Source organism: Danio aesculapii, chromosome 3 (assembly GCF_903798145.1).
Source record: "Danio aesculapii chromosome 3, fDanAes4.1, whole genome shotgun sequence".
NCBI lineage: Eukaryota > Metazoa > Chordata > Actinopteri > Cypriniformes > Danionidae > Danio > Danio aesculapii.
Window position 1 is genome coordinate 7,435,213 of NC_079437.1, and position 25,667 is coordinate 7,460,879.

A 25,667-nucleotide genomic window follows, 5' to 3' on the forward strand; every position below is an offset into this window, starting at 1 on the left:
ATATATATATATATATATATATATGCACAAAAATGTCTGGAACAGGATGGTTACTTAATATTACAACTATTTTGGACATAAACTAAATATGATACTGTGTATTGTTGGTTATGGTTAAAAATATACCTGTGCAACATAAAGGTCACAGGGTCACAAGTATAATTTATATATCATAAAAGTTATAAACATAGTATATAAATGTATAATTTTTTTCCAAATGCATTCACTCATTCAAAGAGCTGTGTGTATTGGTCATATCTCGGATTCGCTCTTGTATGTCATGGGGTCGAGCGGTATGGTGGAGTGCAGGATGTCGAACTCAATCTGATTGTCCATGTCTAACACACAGAGCACGTTACTGCCGGAGCTCACAGTGGCCGAGTCCTGGAGCATTTTCTGGAAGTCTGAGGGAATGGTGTTTATTTGGTCCTCCGGCGGCTCCTCGTCCTCCTCCCCGCAGCACAGAGCCACTTCATTCTCGTAGCAGAAGGCGCTGGGCGAGTGCGGCGGCATCAGAGTCTGCGGCGTCCCGGAGCGAGACGAGTTCGAGGACCGCCGGCGGGTCAGCTCGTGGAGCTCTTTAGCGCTGCAGCTGGGCGTCGAGGGAACCTCGTAGGTTTTATGAAAGTGTGCGTAGTCGACCTGATAGCGGTCACGGTCCTCGAAGATCACAGGCTCGAAGCGGTGCCCCCATAGGATCTCGCGGGACAAGTAGGAGCTGCGTGCCTGCGTGGTCATAGCAGTCGCCTCCACCATTCCCTCAAGGATCACCACGATCTCGAAATCATCCGACTCCAGATCTGTGCGGCTCATTCCCCACAGCGGAGAGTCCTCGTCGATCTCGTGCACGATCACCAGCGGAGACACCAGGAACAGGCGGTCTGTCCCATCATCGTAGCCCACATTCAGGTCTGTCTGCTCCAGCGGGATGAACTCACCCTCGGCTGTCACATATGGCCGGATGAGCTGCGCTCGCACATGGGCTTCTACGATGTGACTCCGCCGGAGGTTTCCTACACGCCACATTAAACACAGCTTCCCATCGCGTAACGCGATCACCGCATTTTGGGAAAACATCAGAGTTTGGTTCCTCTTCTTGGGACGTGCCATTTTAGCCATGATGGTTCCAATCATGAAGGAGTCTATAATGCATCCGACAATCGATTGCACTACTACGGTCACTATCGCTACAGGACACTCCTCGGTCACGCAGCGCCAGCCATAGCCAATAGTAGTCTGAGTCTCGATTGAGAACAGAAACGCCCCGACGAATCCCTCAACATGAAGCAAACACGGTTTCCAGAGCTTTCCGTGCTCTTTCTGGAAGTCTCCGTGAGCCAGAGAGACGCTGTAGAAAATGACGCCGAACAGGAGCCAGGACAGCAGGAATGTGGAGCAGAAGACCAGCAGCAGGTAGCGCCAGCGGATGTCCACACAGGTGGTGAACAGGTCTGCCAGGTAGCGCCGCGGCTTGTCCTCCATGTTGGCGAACACCACGTTGCACTGGCCGTTCTTCTTGACGAAGCGGCTGCGCAGCTGGCTCCTGCCGGACGTGGAGATCTTCCCATTGAAGCCGGGGCCCATGACTGCAGTGCTAGAGGCCCCGGGGCTCGGAGACAGCAAGCGGGGGGAGACGGGCGAGTGCAGGCAGGCGGAGCCGTGGCCGTTGTGGAGGCCGAGGGTGGAGATCTTCAGCCGCTCCTCATCTGGAGACACGATGCTGTACCTGAGACAGAGAAGACATGAGGGTCAGAATAGAGTACCTGAGGCTCAAGTAAGGATTAATTGACTCTAGGCTGTTGAATTACATCCTGGAGGTGATTATTTATATTATAGCTCCTCAAACGTCTCCTGTGTGTAGCACTAGTGTCCTCCACATCTCCTCCTCCTCCTCCTTCTGTTGTGTTCTGATGTGATGTCTGACTGTTGTAGCTGTGAAATAACTCTAATCATTCAGCGGAGTGATATGGAGCTGTAATGCGCTCTAAACCTGCCGGAACTACTTTAGCTGTGCATTTGACAATGATCAAACACCTCAGAGTGACCATCAGCCAATCAGAATCAAGCAAACCTGTGGTATAACTTAAAATATTTAGCTAAATTAATATATTTAGCAGCTGACACAGTTATTGAACTGAAATATATCACCACTGCTGTCTTGAGAGCTGAGTCTGAGCTCATAAATGATTGACACTGTTAATTTTCCTGTCTGAAAGCATTAAACAGTGGTGGACAGAAGTCTTAGGGATCTTCTCATGAAGAGAGAAGTGCTTTTGAGTCAGTCGTTCCTCTTTTGCTGAAGTCTGGACTGAAGTTGTTCAGAGACTGCAGCAGAGGAGGTGTGAATCACACGCTTTCAGCTCAAAAGCAGGATATTTCTGAAGGACCATTTCAGTTTATGCTCTGGCCCTGCAGAATGCTTGATTCTGATTGGCTGATGAGCATTCTAAAGTGTGTGTGCTGGAGGACAGGTAAAGAGCTGTAATCTGGAGGGAGGGTTTGTTCTTGCAGTGACCGCTCTCTAAAGGACAGTTTCTGACCGCTCCAGATAAACCCTGAGTCACTAATGCGTCCAGAAACACACACACACACACACACAGAGAACTGATCCTCCTCCTAAATCACTGAGATCTGTGTCAATGGGTGTGGTCGAGTCCGATTCTCCAGTGTTTGTGGCCCACTCAGGTGTGTATGAGGTCTATGAGGGTCTCAGGTGTGTGTTTCTCCTGCCCCTCATTCGGGATTATGAGGGAAGGCCAGTCATTTAGCCATATCAGGATGGAGGTCAGTGTAGGTTTAGGGATTATAACCTGAGTCATCTCTCTCTCTCACACACACACACTTGGGTGATTCTAGAAATGCAGGGACAATTTGCATCTCCAAATTAAGTTGTTGGGTTTTTTTATCGTAACACAAATTATATCAAGTTATCTCCAGAAATACACACACAAGCATCATTTCTGAAGGAGATTTTGTGTTGTAAATATAAACTTAAAGACTCTCACTGTAGCTATTTGTGACCGTCTCCACCTCCTGAATCATACATTCAGCTTCAATTATCCAATAATTAAGTCTAGTTTTAATCTTTTTGTGTGTTTACTCGACTAAATTATGCTCAAATTAAGTTACTTAACACCTTCGTGTTGTCCCAACACAAATTGATTGTGCATAACCCAGGGTTTTTAAAGTGTACACAAACTGTTTTAGGCAAACATCTATTTTCTGCATTATTTGTATTTTCTGTAATAGAAAAAAACACATTTAGTGTGTGTCTCTGTGATCTGGTCCACTCTGCTGTTTCATTGGTTATAAAAATGCAGATACATTTTGGAAACGCTCATAGAAAAGCATGTGACTTGCTCCAAGTGATGTTTTCACTGGTCTTTCCAGCCCGATCTCATGAGAAAACACAACAATTTTACATGTTTGTATGAAGCGGCCAATTTGTATGATTTCATATGATTTCATTCTTACTAAATTGTACAAATTTCTTACAAACATTTTATAAAGGAGGCATGCCCCTAAACCAATCCTGCATTGGGGATGAGAAAAACTATACTAAAATGTACAAATGACTTCAAACAAATTAATCACTAAACATTTTTTACGAATTGCCATGAGATTGTGTTGGCTTTCTGGACCTTTGAGGAGAACAAATGTTTTAACCAAAAAAAGTCAGTGTACTGTGTGTACGCACAAATGTATGCATGAAATGCAGTGGTGTAAAGTAACTCATTAGAAATACTCTAATGACTGTAATCAAGTAGTTTTTCCTCAGGAATTGGAATGAGTAGTTTTAGAAATGTGTACTTTTACTCTCCATTGAGTACATATTTATTGTGGTATCGGTACTTTTACTCCACTACTTTCCTTCACTAGTTTTTCTTGTCTATGGGAATTAGAAAAATCATTCCTGTGATTCCTGTCCAATCAAATCACACATAGAAGATAAATCCAGTGCTTAATTTATGAATTGTGAGGTCCCGGAATAGATCGGGGTAAAGGACCCGGCATGTTACCCGAGGATGTAAAGGTGTCATGCATGAAAGTGGAGAGCGGGGAGGTTGGGGGGTTGTCACCAACGAAAGTGAACAGTGGGGGTTGGGGGGGAGTTGAGGATGGCAGGGCGTTGGATGGCAGAGGGGAGTCACGGATGAAAGTGAAAAGGGCTGGGGAGTCGTGGAAGAAAGTGAAAGTGAACAGCAAACGGGGGAGGAGGGGATCGGTAAAATGAGGTGCCGGGTCAGATTTCAGAGGTGCCATGGGCAATTTATAATTGCAGCAATATGTTTGGAATCATTAAAAGTGTCCAAGACGATGTCTAAAATCTTTACACACATTGACCCAGAGACTGTTTAGATGCATGTCACTGATGAGAAGATGACGGATGTTTACTGTATGATGACCGAAATGGTTTTAAAACACCCAGCAGGCACAAGATGTCAACATGACGTCAGATTGTTACAGAGGTGTTCACTCCAAATTCACTAACAGAAGAACCAGTTTAAGAACAAACTCAGGTGTGTACGTCTTGTAGATTAGATGAACGTTTTTCTGAGAAGTTCAAATGTGTGTATCAATACGAAAAACATACGCGATTATAGTGAACGAGACCCAGTAGCTGCGTCTCATTTCACAGGCGGTATCCTCTGAAGGATGCACACTTCAAAGGTAAGTCCGAAGTCCACGCAGGCCGAACCGAGCGTTTTGAAATGAGACGATCTCGCCTACAGAGGACGGATCTCGTCACCAGGCAATCGTCACAGCTGCCCTTAATAAGCGATAATAAAATTTGTAATGACTTTTTTTTCAAAGTGATTTTCAACTTATTTTAAGCGATCTGAAGGCAAAACAAGGTTTATAAAAGCTGGAGATTTATTTCCTTTGATCCATACATGCACATGTAACGGAGTTGAAAATATAATAAAATATAATTCATCCGATTGAATAACATGAAATTAGGCTTTATAAATAAGATGGTGTTCAGGTGCCGCCTTGTGGTTAATAAATTTCAGGAATTTTTGGGTATATTGTCCCTTAGCTCTTACTGTAGATTCACAGAGATCGGTATAACTGTGAAAGGTAAGCGCAGCTTGTTTCTCTCTCTAGCAAACTGATTTAAAAGGGATAATATAAACAATTTTATATCATTTCAGTGACCAAAATAGATGTGTATGTAGTGTGAATAATATGCAAGTTCATGTTTTGATTTCTTACGGTTTATTTTGGAATGGTTGAGATGATTTGTGGTTTGCTAACTGAAACATCACATTGCTAACGCATTTTAGTGTTGTATACAATATCCCAACGAGAGAGTTTTTGTATTTTTCCCTTTTAGAGAGAGAGCTGAATGTTAACCCTGCACTTTCCTGTATTGCAATTTTTTGTTTTATCTCAGACGGAGAAAATAAATCTGATTTGAGCGCAATGGTGGACGGCTTCTTTCATTGAGTTCAAGATCTGAGTGAATATGGACGGGTGTGTTGCTGATGGGACACCCGTTACACACACATAAAAATGTAAACTGTCTATAAAATCCCTCTTTAGAAAGTTTTTGTTTTTAAATGTGTGTCGATCTCCAAGTAAAATAAAACCTAATTCATACATTAAATCTGGAGTTTTCTTTAAGAACGTCCTGCTGTTACCAGCGCGCAATGAATCTTGGGATGTTCGAGGCCGTGAAGGATCCACCAGTTGCGTCCTTCATTACCTGGGAAACGAAGGACGCATTTGGATGCGGCGTTTGAAGGAGCCTTCGAATTTCTTTGAAATGAGACCACCTTCGTTGCGCGGCGATGAAACATTCTTCGGAGGCCTCTTCGCAGCCTCTGAAATGAGACACAGCTAGTGTGTCTCAAAAGACAGACTCAGCTCTGAATTTCATTAAAGACTCATTATAGATTTTTTTTATAATCCTGAATGATTGTAGCATGTCAGACTGCATGAACATGGCTCCCATGTCACATTGTAAGAGCTCAGCTGTCAGACTGAACGGCAATAAAGACGCGCCAAACACTGAAGAAAACTCTCCCGGAGTTGGACGTCATCCACCCGTGACACTTTCACTATCCCTCATTCTGAAATGATTCCTCACACCAAAGATAAACAATCTGTAGTGGTCATTTTGCACACAGCACGCCTCAATAACCAGGAAGAAAAAACAGTTTTGACATTTCCCCGTGGTCAGTTAAATTGTCGCATGAACCTCGTCATTAGATTCTGCGCTCCTATTGGTTCTTGGATTGACGCTCATCGCAGCTGTTGTCACACTGCAGGAAAGTGGCAGAACTTCATCGAAGGAAAAATCTGATCGCAACGGGCAGTAAGCGGCTGTGAACATGTCAAACCAACTATCAAAGATCGATTTTAACCGAGGACTTCAGGAATCTTTCCCTAATTTGTCTCAGATGACAAAATCATTGCTGAAATCTCACAGTGTGAGCAGGGCTTAAGTCAAAATGATCTAAATAACTGAGAAATGAGCGTTCTGTTTACACACAGAAAGACCCATTAAAACAAACTTGGGCAGCTGACCAATCAGAGCAGCGCTGCCTTATGAGTGTGTCCTATGAAACATGAAACAGCCGCAGGTCAGATTTTCCACCATGCAATGAGTGCTCATTAATTCTGAAAACTATTATTTTGGCTAATTATACTTTTATTTGTTCATTTTTCAGTAATTTTTGTTAGTTTCTGTTAGTTTTAACCAAATAGTTTTTAATTTAAAAGCTTAATGTGATTTAGTTTAATTTGTAATCAGTTTTTAACCTATACTTTCAGTCTCAGATTTAATTTTCGTTTACTAAAATAATAGTAATGAATGACATTTTTTGGTATGCTCATAAAGCCTGGTAGTCAGTGTAATAAACACTTTTATTATGTGTGTAGATGTTGTGCTGATGATTAAACATGCATAAGTTTAGACTGACTCACAAACCAGCTGAAGAAACTAGAGTCCTGTAGTTCTGCATTTTTGTAATATAATATACAGAATAAACAAAGTTTAGAGGTCATTTTGCTAACTACTGTCACTCAGGTGTTTCAGACCTTATTTCTGTCTTCAGCTGAACACAATAGAGGATAATCTGAAGGAGTGAGAGATTCAATGACTGACATTTACAGTCCGCATGAGCAGAAAACACAGAGCTGATCTTCACTAAAGTCTCTTTTGTGTTGATTCTCTCAGATTGACACCAGTGAGAGTAAATGATGGAGGGACTGACGTTTTCTACACCTTAGAAACATAAACAGTCTCATTGTTGCTTGTGTGTGTGAGAGTTGAAAAACCCTAAGTATTCACAAACATGAATATTCAGATGCTCCCCGTGCTCCTGATACCAGTGAAACAGCTTATATTTAAGGTTTATCATACATTCGTTTTGTTTTGTTTTATAATTACGTTCTTAATTCGCCACATTCAAAATTTACTCCATTCTAAATTCACCACATTCTAAATTCGGCACATTCAAAATTCAGCAGTTAAAATTCACCACATTCAAACTTTGCTACATTCTAAATTCACCACATTCAAAATTTACTCCATTCTAAATTCACCACATTCTAAATTCGGCACATTCAAAATTCGTTACATTCTAAATTCGGCACATTCAAAATTTGGCAGTTTAAATTCACCACATTTAAACTTTGCTATATTCAGAATTTGCTACATTCAGAATTACTTATATTCAAAATTCGCTGCATTCAGATTTTGCTGCATTCAAAATTCGCCGCATTCAAAATTTGCGACATTCAAAATTCGCAACATTCAAAATTAATTTCATTCAAAATTAGCTGCATTCAAAATTCGCCACATTCTAAATTAATTTCATTCAAAATTCGCTACATTCTAAATTCACTACATTCAAATTTCACTGCATTCTAAATTTGCAGCATTCTAAATTCGCTACATTTTAAATTCGCCACAATTAAAATTCGCTACATTCTAAATTCGCTACATTCTAAATTCGCCACATTCAAAATTCGCAACATTCTAAATTCGCTACATTTTAAATTCGCCACATTCAAAATTCGCCACATTCTAAATTCGCCACAATTAAAATTCGCTACATTCTAAATTCGCTACATTCTAAATTTGCCACATTCAAAATTCGCAACATTCTAAATTCGCTACATTTTAAATTTGCCACATTCAAAATTCGCCACATTCTAAATTCGCCACATTCAAAATTCGCTACATTCAAAATTTGCTACATTTTAAATTCGCCACATTCAAAATTCGCTACATTCTAAATTTGCCACATTCAAAATTCGCTACATTCTAAATTCGCTACATTCAAAATTCGCTACATTCTAAATTAGCCACATTCAAAATTCGCTACATTCTAAATTTGCCACATTCTAAATTCGCTACATTCTAAATTCGCTACATTCAAAATTCGCTACATTCTAAATTCACTACATTCAAAATTCGCTACATTCTAAATTCGCTACATTCAAAATTCGCTACATTCTAAATTAGCCACATTCAAAATTCGCTACATTCTAAATTTGCCACATTCTAAATTCGCTACATTCTAAATTCGCTACATTCAAAATTCGCTACATTCTAAATTCGCTTCATTCAAAATTCGCCACATATAAAATATGCTGCATTCATATTTCACTGCATTCTAAATTTGCCACATTCAAAATTCGCTACATTCTAAATTCGCTTCATTCAAAATTCGCCACATATAAAATATGCTGCATTCATATTTCACTGCATTCTAAATTTGCCACATTCAAAATTCGCTACATTCTAAATTCGCAACATTCTAAATTCGCTACATTTTAAATTCGCCACATTCAAAATTCGCTACATTCTAAATTTGCCACATTCAAAATTCGCTACATTCTAAATTCGCTACATTCAAAATTCGCTACATTCTAAATTAGCCACATTCAAAATTCGCTACATTCTAAATTTGCCACATTCAAAATTCGCTACATTCTAAATTTGCCACATTCTAAATTCGCTACATTCTAAATTCGCTACATTCAAAATTCGCTACATTCTAAATTCGCTACATTCAAAATTCGCTACATTCTAAATTCGCCACATTCAAAATTCGCTACATTCTAAATTTGCCACATTTAAAATTCGCTACATTTTTAATTCGCCACATTCTAAATTCGCCACATTCAAACTTCGCTACATTTTAAATTCGCCACATTCTAAATATGCTGCATTCATATTTCACTGCATTCTAAATTTGCCACATTCAAAATTCGCTACATTCTAAATTCGCAACACTCTATATTTGCCACATTTAAAATTCGCTACATTTTAAATTTGCCACTTTCTAAACTCGCCACATTCAAACGTCGCTACATTTTAAATTCGCCACATTCAAAATTCGCTGCGTTTTAAATTTGCCACATTCAAAATTCGCTGCATTCCAAATTCGCAATACTCTAAATTTGCCACATTCAAAATTCGCTAAATTCTAAATTCACCACATTCTAAATTCGCCACATTTTAAATTCGCCACATTCAAAATTTGCCACATTTTAAATTCACCACATTCTAAATTCGCCACATTCAAAATTTGCCACATTTTAAATTCACCACATTCTAAATTCGCCACATTCTAAATTTGCCACATTCTAAATTCGCAACACTCTAAATTTGCCACATTCAAAATTGGCTACATTCAAAATTCGCAACACTCTAATAGTTTAAGACAGAAATTTGTTGGGTTTTTTAAACTTTTGCACCGAAAGAAATTATAATGCAGCGAATTTTAAATGTGGCAAATTTAAAACTGTTAAAAGTCTCAAACAAAAATCAGACATATGTCATTTGCATATATTACCATTTATTAGATTTCCATGACATAAAAGTTCATCAAGTTATACACAATTATCAAATAAAGGTGAAAAACAGGATGTCTGGAAAGTAATGAATAATGTTTCCATAACGAGAGAGAGAGAGAGAGAGAGAGAGAGTGTGTGTGCACAGTACCTGTTGGCTCTGTTGGTGCCCATACCGTCTCTGATCTTCAGCAGCAGGACAACACACTCCGCTCAGCACCACAGATTCGGGATGGGCATCCTGACACACACACACACACAAACACACTGTTAAAGCAGACTGGTTTACAGACACACATGCGCACACACACACACAGTTAGAGCAGAAAGGTCTAGAAAACGCGCACACCTGGATGAGTCTCTCTCTCTCTCTCACACACACACACACACACTGTAGAGAGAAACACAGTCGTCTGATCTGATGGACACACACACACACACACACTGTATCTGTGTTCTGGTTTGGATGCAATGATCTGGGTCAAAGCAGTGGTTAAAATAGCCCTGACACACACACTTTCTCTCACACTCACACACACACACACACACACACACACACACATTCACACATCTAAACTACTCACTCTCTTACACACACTACACAGTCTCTTACACACAGACACACACATTACACACTACACTCTCTAACACACACACACTTTCACACACTCAAACTACACAGACACACACATTCTACACTTTTATGAACAAACTACACACTTTTATACACACACACACACACACACACACAGAGAGATGTAGGCTGACAGCATCACAGTCGCAGCTGATTTGCATGTTCAGCTAAAAATATTTGGTCATTTTTAGAGTCAAGGAAACGTCACAGCATTAAACACACACACACACACACACACACACACACACACACACACACTCCAGCTGTTTTACTGACACTGTTTGGGTCTGAATGCTCAGCATCTGCATGTATTTTCACTCTGGGAGAAATATCAGCACAGCGCAGGATCAGCTGTTTGTGTACAAAACCTACCGCAGCACCTTTAATAGTCATTAATGAGTTATAATGAGTTATAACCGCTACACTAGAGGCACAACAACCCCAATGACAGAATCTGGACTGTAAAAAGTTTCATTTTTAGCCTTTTTTATCATCAATACACAAATACAAGGTGGCACAGTGGCTCAGTGGTTAGGACTGTCACCTCGTAGCAAGAAGGTCGCTGGTTCGAGTCCCAGCTGGGTCAGCTGGCGTTTCTGTGTGGAGTTTGCATGTTCTCCTCATGTTGGCGTGGGTTTCCTACGGGTGCTCCAGTCCAAACACATGCGCTATAGGGGAATTGATGAACTAAACCCGCCGTAGTGTATGAGTGTGTGTGTGGGAATGAGTGTATATGGGTGTTTCCCAGTACTGGGTTGCAGCTGGAAGGGCGTCCGCTGTGTGAAACATATGCTGGAATAGTTGGTGGTTCATTCCGCCTGAAAAATAAGGAACTAAGCTGAAGTAAAATGACTGAAGTGTTATTTTGAAGCTGTGTAAACGGTTTATTTTAATCCTGATTATTATTATATGAGTGCGTTTGTTCCAGTCTTATTATAGATATCTAAAACTAAAATTAGAAATAGTTTCTATCACCTCAATAAAAAGAAATATGTATATAGTTCCCAAGCAAACATTTCTCAGTTTAATTCTTTGATTTATTTATGTAAACGTATTGAACTCAACCTCATTTAACTCATTCAAATATAAGTTAATCAACTGAAATAACTCTGATTTGGAGTCTTATTATCAGCATTTCTTTACATCAAATGTCACAATATCAAAGCAGACGACCTTTATTTTAATGAAAGTTTAAAACGTGTTAATTCTGTCATGATAATATCTTAAAATATATAGATTTTATTAACATACAACTATTCATCAATGTTTATTTGGGTCTATTTATTATAAATGATTATAGTAGTAAATATTATGTTTGTAAACCATACTATAGTAAAGTGTATTATACTGTATGTATCTACAACTCTTTGTTAATGAATGCTCCAACATACCTATAGCGAGCTGATAAACTGTAATAAATACTGTGGTATACTTCATTTTAGTTTTTACTACAGTAAACTGTGGTGTATTGTAGTATAATATACCCTACAGTTGTAGAAAAGTACTGTATTGGGTTATTTGTTTATATTACGATAGTTATTGTGTTACCATAGCAACTGTAGAATCACCACAACAGGTTAAAGCCGCGGTCACACTATAGTTTGTGCATGTGAAATTCTGTCACACGGCTCTGTGAAAAGGGGCGGGATTAACCAAGATGACTAGACATTAAAAAAGCGAGCGATTGCTCCATATTTTACATTTCTGTCCAGAGAGGTCATGTTTTGATCCTCAATTGGTCTCATGCAGTCACGTTATGCGATTTCACAGGTCAGAGTTCACCAAACTTGAACTTTGCACCACAGCGAACTTCAAAACTTGTCGCATTCGCATGCCTATGAATGGAAGTCTATGGGGAGAAAAGTCTAGTGTGACCGCAGCTTAATTAATATAGTATGATACTACTAGTATAGATACTACTAGTATAGTATCAATATAATATCACTACAACAGATTAATATTGCTGTTGTTACCATAGCAACTGTAGAATCACCACAACAGATTAATTACTGTAGTTGTTGTGTTACCATAGCAACTGTAGGATCACCACAACAGATAAATTAATATAGCTGTCATTACCATAGCAACTACAGAATCACCACAACAAATAAAGTAATATTGTTGTTGCTGTTACCATAGCAAGAGTAAAATCACCACAACTGATTAATTAATATAGCTGTTGTAACCATAGAAACAACAGAATCACCACAACAGATTAATTAATGTAGTTGTTGTTACCATAGCAACTACAGAATAACCACAACAGATTAATATTGCTGTTGTTACCATAGTAACTATAGAATTACCACAACAGATTAATTAATATTGCTGTTGTTACCATAGCAACTATAGAATCCCCACAACAGATAAAATAATGTTGTTGTTACCATAGCAACTATAGAATCACTACAACAGATAAAATAATGTTGTTGTTGTTACCATGGCAACTGTAGAATCACGACAGATAAATTAATATAGCTATCATTACCATAGCAACTACAGAATCACCACAACAGTTAATTCAAGAACTTCACTATATTCATTCATTCATTTTCTTTTTGGCTTAGTCCCTTTATTAATCAGGGGTCACCACAGCGGAATGAACCATCAACTTATCCTGCATATGTTTTATGCTGCGGATGCACTTCCAGCTACAACCCATCACTGGGAAACACCCATACACTCTCATTCACACACAAACACTACGGACCATTTAGCATACCCAATTCCCCTATAGCGCATGTGTTTGGACTTGTGGGGGAAACCAGAGCACCCGGAGGAAACCCACGTGAACACAGGAAGAACATGCAAACTCCACTATATATAAATAAAATAAAAAATTTTAGTTTTTTTAAAATATTTTTTACTTTTTTACATTGATGTTTGTGTCGTATATTGTGTGTGTTTGTGAATATCTGCATATTTTCCCTCATCATCATCGCGTCTTTAATTGACGGTGAAGTTTATCTGAAGGGCAGTTTTGATTCTGTTATCAGAGGATTTGGAGGAAACTCGAGCAGAAAGGATGTATTTAATGATTGCAGTTGTTCATGTGGAGGATTGAGAGTCGCAGACGCCGACATGTGACTCCATAACTGCTCTTTACAATCACAATGGACTTAACCTTAGTTACACAACATAAACACACACCTAATCCCTCAGTGTGTGTGTGTGTGTGTGTGTGTGTGTGTGTGGAGATGCTTAGTTTTTTTTTTTAGAATTTCCTTTCTTCGCAGTAAATGATGTCTGAGTAATCTCCTCGTCTGTCATTTTTAACAGTGACATGAAGCCAGTTCAGAGAAACCAGCTCTGAGGATCCTCACATCTGTAATCTGAGACGTGTGTGTGTGTGTGTGTGTGTGTGTGTGTGTGTGTGTGTGTGTGTGGGATTAGTATGACCACAGAATACACACACACACTCTCCCTCTCTGACAGAAGGTGAGTTCAGACTCAAGCAGATTTAATCTTACATTATTTACTTGAAAACTTGAATGGTGATGATGCCCTTTATGCTTGCATATGAGGATTCTGTGTCATTTTTAGTTTTTAAGAATTATCTGAGAGCACGTCATTAAGAGTGTGTGCTTTTAATTATTTAATTGAATAAATTAGTTATTCATTAAAATTGGTAACACTTTCTTTTGTGTCGTTAGATGTGTTCAGTGTACTTACCTTAGTAATTACAATTAGTTATGCATAACCATATGCAACTAACCCTAGACTTTAACTCACATTATATCCCTAATCATATAGTAATTAATTACTATTATTAAGTAGTTTAATGAATCGACTGTAAATATAAGTGTGATCTTAAAATATTATCTGCCTTAAAATCTGTGTGTCCTAATTGTGTAATTACTGTTTTAATTATTACAAATGATCAATGCTTCAATGCAAATTTATTAACAATCATTATTTATTTATTTATCATTTATTTTGGGTTTATTCTTGTGTTTGCCAATTTTACATTTCCGGTATATTTTAATTAGATCAAAGTATTTTTTCTCTTCACTAATTTCAGCTTTCTCTTATACAATATATACAATAATTCTGATCTTTGCTGATTTTTACTGTCAAATACAGTATTTTCTTCAACAAGTTTACAAGAAGAATGTTTATCTAACATTCCCAGTGAATCTCTGAATGTTCTCCAAACATGCAAGATCAATTTAAATGAACATTAGTTTTAATTTTAATTTAATTATGGGAAGAATATTTGTTAAATGTTACTTTTGAATAGTCTAACATGAGTACAAATTTCCATGAGCGATGTATGATGTTTTTAAAATCTCAGCCTGTGTTACGAACACTATAAAATACCAGATGATGCTCTTTTAAAGGTGCACAAAGCTAGCCAAACACTCCTATAATCCAACAAGCCCTGCCCCTTTTATGATATCCGCTAGACACGCCCCTTACTGCTCATTGGCTGATGTGTGTTTTTGCACTTGGTCAAACACCGGGTCAAAATATTTTTCAAATATTACTTAGCGCACCTTTAATGTTAATGTCAGAATATTTGTCAAAACTTTGGCTAATATTCTGTTTAAACTCAAATAATGTTAGCTGGTTAATCAGTGAACCACTGACGGATGATTTTAGCAGTTTTTCTAAAATGTTTTAAATGTTGTTTCACAACATTCAGAAGAAACATTACAGTTTGCTAAATTAGGTATATGCAGAGCTAGTGTTTCTTCCCACACTGATAAACTTCCGGTGAACGGTTATTGTGACTTTTTTCCATTGTATACGGTTGCTTTTACAGCATGGATGTTGTAATGTAATTAAAATATAATCAGTTAAAAAATAGACTTTGGCATTCATTTACTTGCTCAAGTGTAAAACGAGATGAACACGTACACTCACACTCAGAATTAGCCAGCCTGATCTCGCGAGAAAACGTAAATATTTTACGTTTTGTCAGTTTACTGGCTAATTCGAACGAATTCGTACAAGTTCAGTCGTACGAAATTGTACGATTTTAAAAAGTAGGCGTGGCACCTATAACCCCACCCCTAAACCCAACCATCATTGGGGGATGAGCAAATCGTAAATAAAATCGTAAATCGGACTAAATTGTACGAATTAGATCGTACGAATTCATACGAATTAGCCACTAAATCAAAAAGTTACGAATTGCCATGAGATTGTGTTGGATTAGCAGGCTAGCGCAGAAGCTCCATTGAATATACTGAGGTAAAATAAATGTTCATATTATAAAGACATGGCGGGAAAAATGTAATGTACTGCAGTGCTTCTTGTACAATCTGAGACCCACTTTATATCAGATATCACTCAGCCAGTGGAGATCGCTGATTTCTTAAATGCGCAGATTTTGCAACAGCACACAGTTCACCGGAAGCGCTTGACCCAGGTTACTGACAAATTAAAAGTCCTTCTGCATTCTTCCGCATATACCCTATTGTGAATTGGAAGTTTCCTGTACCAAATAATAGTCTGTAAAGTGTTTAATAAACATTGTTTAGAGAACATTCAAAAGTAATATTAATTATGTAGCCTAATTGCACGATAACTGCTATCTGGATAGTTTACAGAGTATTCACAACCCATTTTAACAATATAAACAATGATTATTACATTTAAATAAACTTAATATATCTGTCATATTACAAAAATACTGTGACAGATGTGCATTGATTTGTCTTGGTAGCCTACTGAATGATCACCCTTCTCATACACCAGTTTTTATGTAATTACCATGGTATTGTATCCAAACAATGGCCACAGCAAAATCCTGGTTGATATCTGTAAGCGTGGAAACTCTGTTTGTGAGTGCATTAAGTGCATTAAGCTCTTATTGATCAGGGAAATCAGATTCTCCGGGACATTCAGCGCTTTCCACTGGAAACTGGCGGACTGACGCGCGTGCGCACTGAGGACGAGCGGCAGTTTCGCGCTCTCGCAGTTTAAACGGCTGCGTCGGTTATTCCGAGAGTCTTCAGATTCTCTCTCGCAGTAAACAATGAGACAGAAAAAAACACAGAAAACTTTTAATTACTCCCCAGCGGGAGACTGTCGTCCTGCAGCAGATGTTCGGCTCAGATCTGCGGGATTGTGACATAAAACATGACGCGCAGGTATGTTAAAGCGCACGCGGTAAATCCGGTAAAGCTCCAGATGCGGCGCGCGATCAAGTGCATGATCTCAGATGCAGAATAATCTCTTTTCATTATTATTACAACTGCCAAGTTTCTTTTCTCTGCTTCAGCCGCATTCATCCTCCATAATCTGTCCATCCATCGGTGTTTCTGTACGCCAGCCCTTTAAACGCGTGCTAGATTTGATCAAAGTCATATATTATATTATATTATAAAAGTATTAGCCTATTTATTATGATATTAATGTAAACGTGTGTTTGCTAAATCAAGAACGCTGGTTTCTGACATCAATTTTAAGCCGTTAAGACCTGACTTCTTAAAAATAGCCATTTTTCACATATAGTAATTCATGACAGAATTAATTATTTAATATTAATTATTAATAGGCTGCTTGAAATGTGAAAAATAGGCTATTTGTTTTATCTTTAGGAAGTCATGTTTTAATAGCTCAAAACTTACATCACTTACGTTACTTAATTTATGCCATGGGACTTGAAATGTGTAAAATATAGTATTAATATTAGTATTAATATAACATTACTTTTATTTTTTAATTTCTGAAAGTGTACAGTTTATCATTCACAGAATATAGGCTAGATTATATTAGATATTGGAGACCCATTTAACATCCTACATATATTTGACATGGATGTAAAGGTGGAGGGGGACTTTTAAAGCTATTTAAAACATTTGTGTTAGGTGACATAACACACACAAGAAGACATTCAATTACTCACCTTATAAAAGTAGGCTAAATATCTGATCTGTGAATGTTCTCCTCGTAAATCGTGTCTTTTTTCGCGGTATCTCGAGCTCTGTTTGCTCCTTTTGTTTTTCTTCTTGTTTCATTCTCCGAAGACACCCATCTTCAACACTTTTTTACCGGCGCTGTCTTCTCATAAATCATCTTTTCTTGTAGTTTTCGCAGATTAATCTCTCCGCTGTCTCCGGTTTGACTTCAGTCGCGCGGTAATCTCCGTGCGCGCGCTCTTGTTGTCGGGCTCGCGCTCGTGTGGGTGACCGGCGGATAACTGAGGAGGAGGAGGACGAGAGAGAGATGCGAGCCTGTCACTGCGATTATACTCACTTCTCACTGATGGCAAGAGAAATTCAGTACAAGTTAGCCCAGACATGATGGATGCGAGCATGAAACCTAAGACTGAAATCTTGCGTTTACCAACAATGATGGATATCGATGAGCGTTCTGGCTGAAATGTCGATTAATCTTATTCCTCTTTCTCTGGGATAACAGACTTCATCATTTTCATCTTCTTCAGTGTCACAGATTTTCAGCTTTTTTTTTTTTTTTTTTGTTTAGTAGAGGCGTCTCTCTCTTGTCAAAGTATTTTAGCATCCAGACCCAAATGTTCTCTCTTCTTCTGTCTCCAAATGTTTATAACTCTCTGAATACTCAATCAACTTCAGAAAGATATTGAATAAATCAGCTGGCATTACTACTTAAGTGGATAGTTCACCCAAAAATTTAAATGTAGTCTATTTATTCACCCTCAAGTGGTTTGCTTTATGAGTTTATTCCGTTGAACACCAAAGAAGATATTTTGAAGAATGTTGGAAACCTGTCACCACTGACTGAAAAGCAAATGATTTGGAAGTCAATGGTTACAGGTTACCTTCTTTTGTATTAAACAGATGAAAGAAACTCATAAAGGTTTGGAACAAGGAAAAGGATGAGTAAATGATGACAGAATTTCCATTTTTGGCTGAACTATTCCTTTAATATGGATCCACACAGTATGTTTATTTATTTATTTATTTATTTAAATGTAGAATAGGCCTGTCACAATAATTAGTATATTGATTTGTCGTGCAACACAGAGACATGTGTATATATATATATATATATATATATATATATATATATATATATATATATATATATATATATATATATGTATATAATGTTTACATTAAATATAACAACCGCAGCATTTGGATCCGACTGCGTAGTGTCTGTCGTTTCATCTAATTTCTATTGTAACTCCTTTACAAACAATGCTGACAGATGAAGAAAAGCCGAATAATCACATTTTCCTGAAAACTACAGACAAATACTGTAGTAAAGTCTATATATTAAAGTCTAAGCATATATTAAAGGCTATTTACAACTCTGTGTTAATGAATGCTCCAGCAAACTATTGACTATAGTGAGCTGATAAACTGTAGTATACTCTAGTTTTTACTAGAGTAAGCTGTGGTGTATTGTAGTACAATATACCCTACAGTTGTATAAAATTACAGTTTTGAATCATTTGTTTATATTACTCTACTTTTATTACCATAGCAACTGCAGAATCACCACAACATGTCAGTTACTATAGTTGTTCTGTTACCATAGCAACTGTAGAATCACCACAACATGTCAGTTACTATAGTTGTTCTGTTACGATAGTGTTGTGAATTTCTCTAGTCTGGCTCACGGCACCAAACTGTTGTGAAATTCTAAGAAGAGCCCAAAAAACCAGGGAGAACCTTCGGTTGTCTTCAAAGCAGAATCCTTGCAGAATCCATGCAAAATGATATTCTGGAGACAGAAACCGTCTGACCAGTTGACCGAAAAAAGAAAACAATAGACACAGCCGTGCTGTAAAACTGACAATTTGCATTACTTTGGAGACAGTCAGGGCTCAGGAAACCAAGACATTTTTTAAGGTCTGTCACACCCTAAAAACAACTTTTCAGTTATATATAGATAATATATATATTCCCACCATAGCAACTGTAGAATCACCATAACAGATCAATTACTATAGTGGTCGTGTTACCATAGCAACTGTAGAATCACCACAACAGATCAATTACTATAGTTGTTCTGTTACCATAGCAACTGTAGAATCACCACAACAGATCAATTACTATAGTTGTTCTGTTACCATAGCAACTGTAGAATCACCACAACAGATCAATTACTATAGTTGTTCTGTTACCATAGCAACCATAGAATCACCACAACAGATCAATTACTATAGTTGTTCTGTTACTATAGCAACTGTAGAATCACCGCAGCCAATTAATTCAAGTAGTGTACAGTAGTATAGTATATATAAAATATATAATATATCACTTTCGCTGTGTCTTGCTGTTCTGCATCCACCATTTCAGCACCACCACTATGGACAGCACCTCGCAGCATTTTTTTTATGTCAAAATGTAAATGAATGTTTTTTTTCACTGGAAACAACTTTATTCTCGAGAGATCAATGAGTTATTCTTTAATTTTATTGATTTTTATCTTAATTTGACTACTTGTTCTTAAAACATAATGACTTTATTCTTTTAATTTAACATTTTATTCTGACTTTTTTAATCTAATAATTTTGTTCTTGAAAGACGTCAACTTTATTCTCAAAAGTTTACTCTTTACCTTTTATTTAGATTTTTTTCCCCAATTTAACGATTTTTGACAACCCAGGCTCATTCTGAGAACGTAGTCCCGTGGACGTTTCTGGAGACCGCGAAATGCGCAGCCGGGGGTACGTACGGCTGCATTTCATTTTTTTAAGCGAACGCTGCAGGGCGGTGTGACGCATTTTCTTTCGGCGCTTGCCAGCCGGCCGCTCGCCTTCGTGTGGAGGGCTTTCCCGCCGCAACCAGTTTGTCCGGTTAGCTCTTCGTGTATGTCAGCAGACTCGAGGTGCAGAGAGGGGCTGACCCCGATGACGACGACCGGGTTCGAGTCTGGGGAAGAGCGGTTCCAGAAATCAGGTAAGAAATAAAAAAAATCCAAAAAATAAAGCGAACAAGTGAGAATGTGGTCAAAATCCGAAAACATGGTAAAAATCAGACGAGGGCTTTTCTTTTTCTGGACGGCTTTTGTGAATCGTCGTTGGTTGGGTTTAGGGAAGGAGGAGGTCAGCCGATTGGCCGGTCGCACGGTCAATCATTCTGTCAACCAGGCAGACAGGCGGAAGGTCGTTCGACAGCGAGAAGGTTTATGCGAGAAGGGCGCGGGCGCTAAAGGTGCTAGCGAGAGACGTTCGAGACGCGGAAAAAGCGCACACAGCAGCCTCGCGGATTCGCGAAAACAAAAACTGCAAAAATACCTGCCTCCCGGGATGTATTGCGCGGTCTCTAGAAACGTCCACGGGACTACGTTCTCAGAATGAGCCTGGGTTAATTTTTGAAGTCTCATGACTTTATTCTCAACATTTTATTTACACCTTTTCCTCCTAAAACTGAATAGATTTTTTCTCAAAAAAACTACTTAATTCTCAAAAAACTTGTTATTTAAAAAACAAAACTTTTGATTTTTATCCAGACGCAATGACTTTATTTTCGAAATATAATTCAATTCAATTCCCCTTTATTTGTATAGCGCTTATACAATGTAGATTGTGTCAAAGCAGCTTCACATAAAAGGTCACAGTAAATAGGAACAGTGTAGTTCAGTTTGTAGTGTTTAAGTTCAGTTCAGTTGAGCTCAGTTCAGTGTGGTTTAATAATCACTATTGAGAGTCCAAATACTGAAGAGCAAATCCAACGATGCGCAGCTCTAAAGATCCCGAACCATGCAAGCCAGTGGCGACAGCGGAGAGGGAAAAACTTCACTAATTGGCGAAAGTGAAGAAAAAAAACCTTGAGAGAAACCAGGCTCAGTTGGGCACGACCATTTTAATTTCTCCGCTGGCCAAACGTCTTGTGCAGAGCTGCAGTCTCAGTGGCGGAGGCTGGAAGCTGAACCTCAGCGATATAATGATTTTATTTAATTTTATTATGATTTGTCTTAAAATTTTACTAATTAAATCTCGCATTATAATGACTTTAATCTGAAGATGCTTTTATTTTGTATCATTCCTTGGCCCTAATCCAATAGTCAACCGTATTTAAGTTTTCTCTCAATATTCATTCATTCGTTTATTTTCCTTCGGCTTAGTCCCTTTATTTATCAGGGGTCGCCACAGTGGAATGAACCTCCAACAATTCCAGCATATGTTTTACACAACGGATGCCCTTACAGCCACAACCCAGTACTGGGAAACACCCATACACACACGCACACTCATACATTACGGCCAATTTAGTTCATCAGTTCCCCTATAGCACATGTGTTTGGACTGTGGGGGAAACCGGAGCACATGGAGGAAACCCACACCAACACGGGGAGAACATGCAAACTCCACACAGAAACACCAACTGACCCAGTCGGGACTCAAACTAGTAACTTTCTTGCTGTGAGGCCACAGTGCTAACCACTGAGCCACCATGTCGCTTTTTCTCTCAAAAATTAACGCTTAATTTCTCAAAACTCGACTTTATTCTTTAAGTAATGAGTTTATCCTCTACATTTGACCTCATCGTTTCATTTTAAGTGTACCCAGTTTAATCTCGCCTTATAATAACATTAATCTCCAGATCTTCCATTAATCTTCCTCCATAGTCAGTATTCAAGAACAATCTAAACAAACCTTTCAATCATTAAGAGCAGCAGCTGAGTAGTGGAAATAAATAAGTGAAGATCCTGAAGAGCCTCTAAATATCCAGAGAAATCAGAAACCTGACCAAAACCTGAGTTTGACCTCTGACCTCAGCGCTTATGTCCTGAACCTGCGCTGAGGGATCTGCAGGGTTTCTATGGAGAAGACGTTGGTTGTGTTTGAAGCGAGCGTTTGCTTGTATTTTGGGCCTGAATGAGGAGGTGGGCAGTCTGAGCATATGACAGCCGTGGAGTGACAGTAGGAGTGTGTGTGTGGGAGAAAACACACACACACACACACACACAGAGAGAGGAAAAGACCAGCATCCCAAGACATTTCCACAGAACTCGGCCATATAAAATACCAAGAAGACAAAATAGATGACGCTGGAGGCAGTGTGGGTTGACTACTGACTTAAAGCGCTTTACGCTGATGTTTGAGCGTACTAAATACACACATACACACATATTAACAGTCTAAATTAAAACAGAAGGCAAGCCTGAGCTGTACAATCCACACCTACACATATCTCCATTCAACAAATTGTGTGCTTTTAAGTATTCATTTATTTTCCCAGTGTTTGATGCATTCCTACAGGCTTCAATGATATTTTTAGGTGTGTGTGTGTGGATTTATGGATCTTAAAGGGCACCTATTATGCAGAAGTGACTTTTAAGCAGGCTTTAACCCCAGTTGTGTGTCAGACGTGTGTGAATATCTCCAGCCTCTAATGGGAAACATGAATTAATTGTGTTTGTTTTATTCAGACTTGATGCAGAAACACTTGGATTGACATTCTCCCTTTGTATGATGTCATCAGATGGGGAAAGCCCCGCCCACTAGTCTCTCCCTCATTAGCATAAACAGCAGCCCTGAGTGAGAAGCAGCCGTATGTCCAATAGCCATTAGAGTGTTTGAGCTGCTGAAGATAATGTCTGTGTGTGTGTGTGTGTCTGTCTCTCTCTCTCTCTCTCTCTCTCTCTCTGTGTGTGTGTGTCGAGGACAGACGGGTATTAATATCCAGTAATGGCCTCTGGGTGTGCTGGTGAATTCCCACGGCCTCTGCTGGACACCACGCTCGGGTTTCAGGTCGGCTCCTCCAGCAGGAGTGTGTGTTCTCGGTGTGTGTGTGTGTTCTCGGTGTGTGTGTTCTGCTCAGTGGTGTGTAATGGCGCTGTTTTTCTGCAGTTTTGTGCTTTACTGTGGTGTTTCAGGGCTTCTGTTATGTAAGAATGAACTATTGTGAGTTTCCTAATGTGATGGCGATGGTCGACTGCTCCTCTGTCAGTGCAGTGTTACACACAACACTCTGTTCTGTTCTGTTCTTTAACCGTAATATACTGTGTAAGAAGTGTATTATAGCTACTGTATATATTATAACTCCTGTTAATGAAGGATCCAGCATACTGTGGTGTATATCCAACACACATGAGGAAAAATACTATGGTAATTTATTGTAAAACTACTAATTTACTATTAACCACTACTAATAAAACTCATTTATTGGGAATGTTTTTAAACTATACTATTGTAAAGTACTTTAATATGTTACTGTGATTTCTGTAGTTACTATGGTAACACAAAAACTACCACAATAACACAAACAACCCAATTTATGTAGCTTTCTAAACTATACTATAGTATTTCATAGTGAATACTACTGTGTTTTTGAACCATATTATAGTCAAGTTTATTATATTTTTTAATGAATGTTCCAGCATACTGTAATATTAACTGTAGTGAACAGATTAACTGCAATAAATACTGTAGTGTACGTTAGTTTTTACTACAGTAAACAGTAAAGTATTGTTGTAAAATACAACCTATAGTTGTAGAAAACTACTGTGCTGGGTCATTTGTTTATATTACTATGGTTGTTGTGTTACCATAGCAGCTGTAGAATCCCGACAACATCAATTACTATAGTTGTTGTGTTACCATAGCAACTGTAGAATCACCACAGCTGATTAATTACTGTAGTTGTTGTGTTACCATAGCAACTGTAGAATCACCAGAACAGATCAATTACTGTAGTTGTTGTGTTACCATGGCAAATGTAGAATCACCACAGCAGATTAATTACTGTAGTTGTGTTACCATAGCAACTGTAGAATCACCACAACAGATCAATTACTGTAGTTGTTGTGATACCATAGCAACTGTAGAATCACCACAGCAGATTGATTACTATAGTTGTTGTTACTATAGCAACTGTAGAATCACCACAACAGATCAATTACTATAGGTGTTGTGTTACCATAGCAACTGTAGAATCATCACAAAAGATCAATTACTGTAGTTGTTGTGTTACCATAGCAACTGTAGAATCACCACAACAGATCAATTACTGCAGTTGTTGTGTTACCATAGCAACTGTAGAATCACCACAACAGATCAATTACTGCAGTTGTTGTGTTACCATAGCAACTGTAGAATCACCACAAAAGATCAATTACTGTAGTTGTTTTGATACCATAGCAATTGTAGTTGTGTTATCATAGCAACTGTAGAATCACTACAGCAGATTAATTACTGTAGTTGTGTTACCATAGCAACTGTAGAATCACCACAACAGATCAATTACTGTAGTTGTGTTACCATAGCAACTGAAGTACCACCACAGCAGATTAATTTAAGTACTTTACTATAGTATGTTTCAAAAATACTACAGTATTTGTATAAATTACTAAAACCAATCAAAATGTACCTGTTTTCTTAAGTGCTCATTCAGACATCTACTGTATGCTAATCAATTAATAATGCATTATTTGACATATATGAGTTACATTGCTAAGTGTATTGTTTAGATCTTAATATTAATTAAATCAACTGAACACATATAGAAATATGATATATGGCAACAAATACAAATCTCTCTCTCACACACACACACACACGTTTGGATTTAAAAAGATACGTTTGAATGTTTTTATGCCTGATTCTATACATAACATGATTGGATTTTTTTAGGATATAAAATATGTCATGCTGTATATGTTCATAAGCAACATATTTCAAATAATTACTAATATATGTTTAAAGAGTTTGAGTTTATATATGCTCTTATATAAGCCATTTATCAAATGCCCTTATTTCTACTTTTTCCTCAAAGTTCACATAGTTTGATGTAGTTACAAGTTTGTCTTGTTATATTTCATAAATGTCTCGTGTCAGAGGTGGTAAGATGCACATAGAATCTGAAAGAACTTTATAAACATGTAGATATGTTGGTCCAGTGTAGATATGTTGGTCCAGTGATGCTAAACTGCGCTTTAACTTGAATAAAAGCAGTTCATGTGTGCATGACGTGTTTCCCGCCAGCATTAAGTGCAGTTTGACTGACCTCTAGTGGAAAACACCGGTATTGGATTCAGGTTATTCTTTTATTTTATTAAATATCGTATTTTCATAATATAATATATCTGTTGGTTGCTGTTTTGCGTTTTTATTGTGTAAATTATTTTTCAATATTATGGTTTATCATTTCCATTTGAACTTTAAAAGACGTATTTTGCATATTTTCTCATTATTTGCAGATGTACTGCAATGCAAATACACAAACTCATAGAGAGAGATTTATCAATCATAATTTGAATGTAGCCAGAGCAGTAAATCTGTGTGGTCTGAAATTACAGATTCATAAAATAAACTATGATTATTGCATTTTTT

At 38.0% G+C, this 25,667-nt stretch overlaps 1 protein-coding gene across 1 annotated transcript; it reads right to left on the reverse strand.

Annotated features, from left to right (window-relative positions):
* Positions 1–252: 252 nt before the first annotated feature.
* kcnj4 (potassium inwardly rectifying channel subfamily J member 4) lies at positions 253–6,971 on the reverse strand. Its single transcript, XM_056448982.1, has 3 exons — positions 6,938–6,971; positions 5,711–5,828; positions 253–1,726 (listed from the first exon to the last, which is right to left on the reverse strand). The coding sequence occupies exons 1-3, from the start codon at positions 6,969–6,971 to the stop codon at positions 253–255; spliced, it is 1,626 nt and encodes a 541-aa protein (XP_056304957.1).
* Between the last annotated feature and the right edge of the window lie 18,696 nt (positions 6,972–25,667).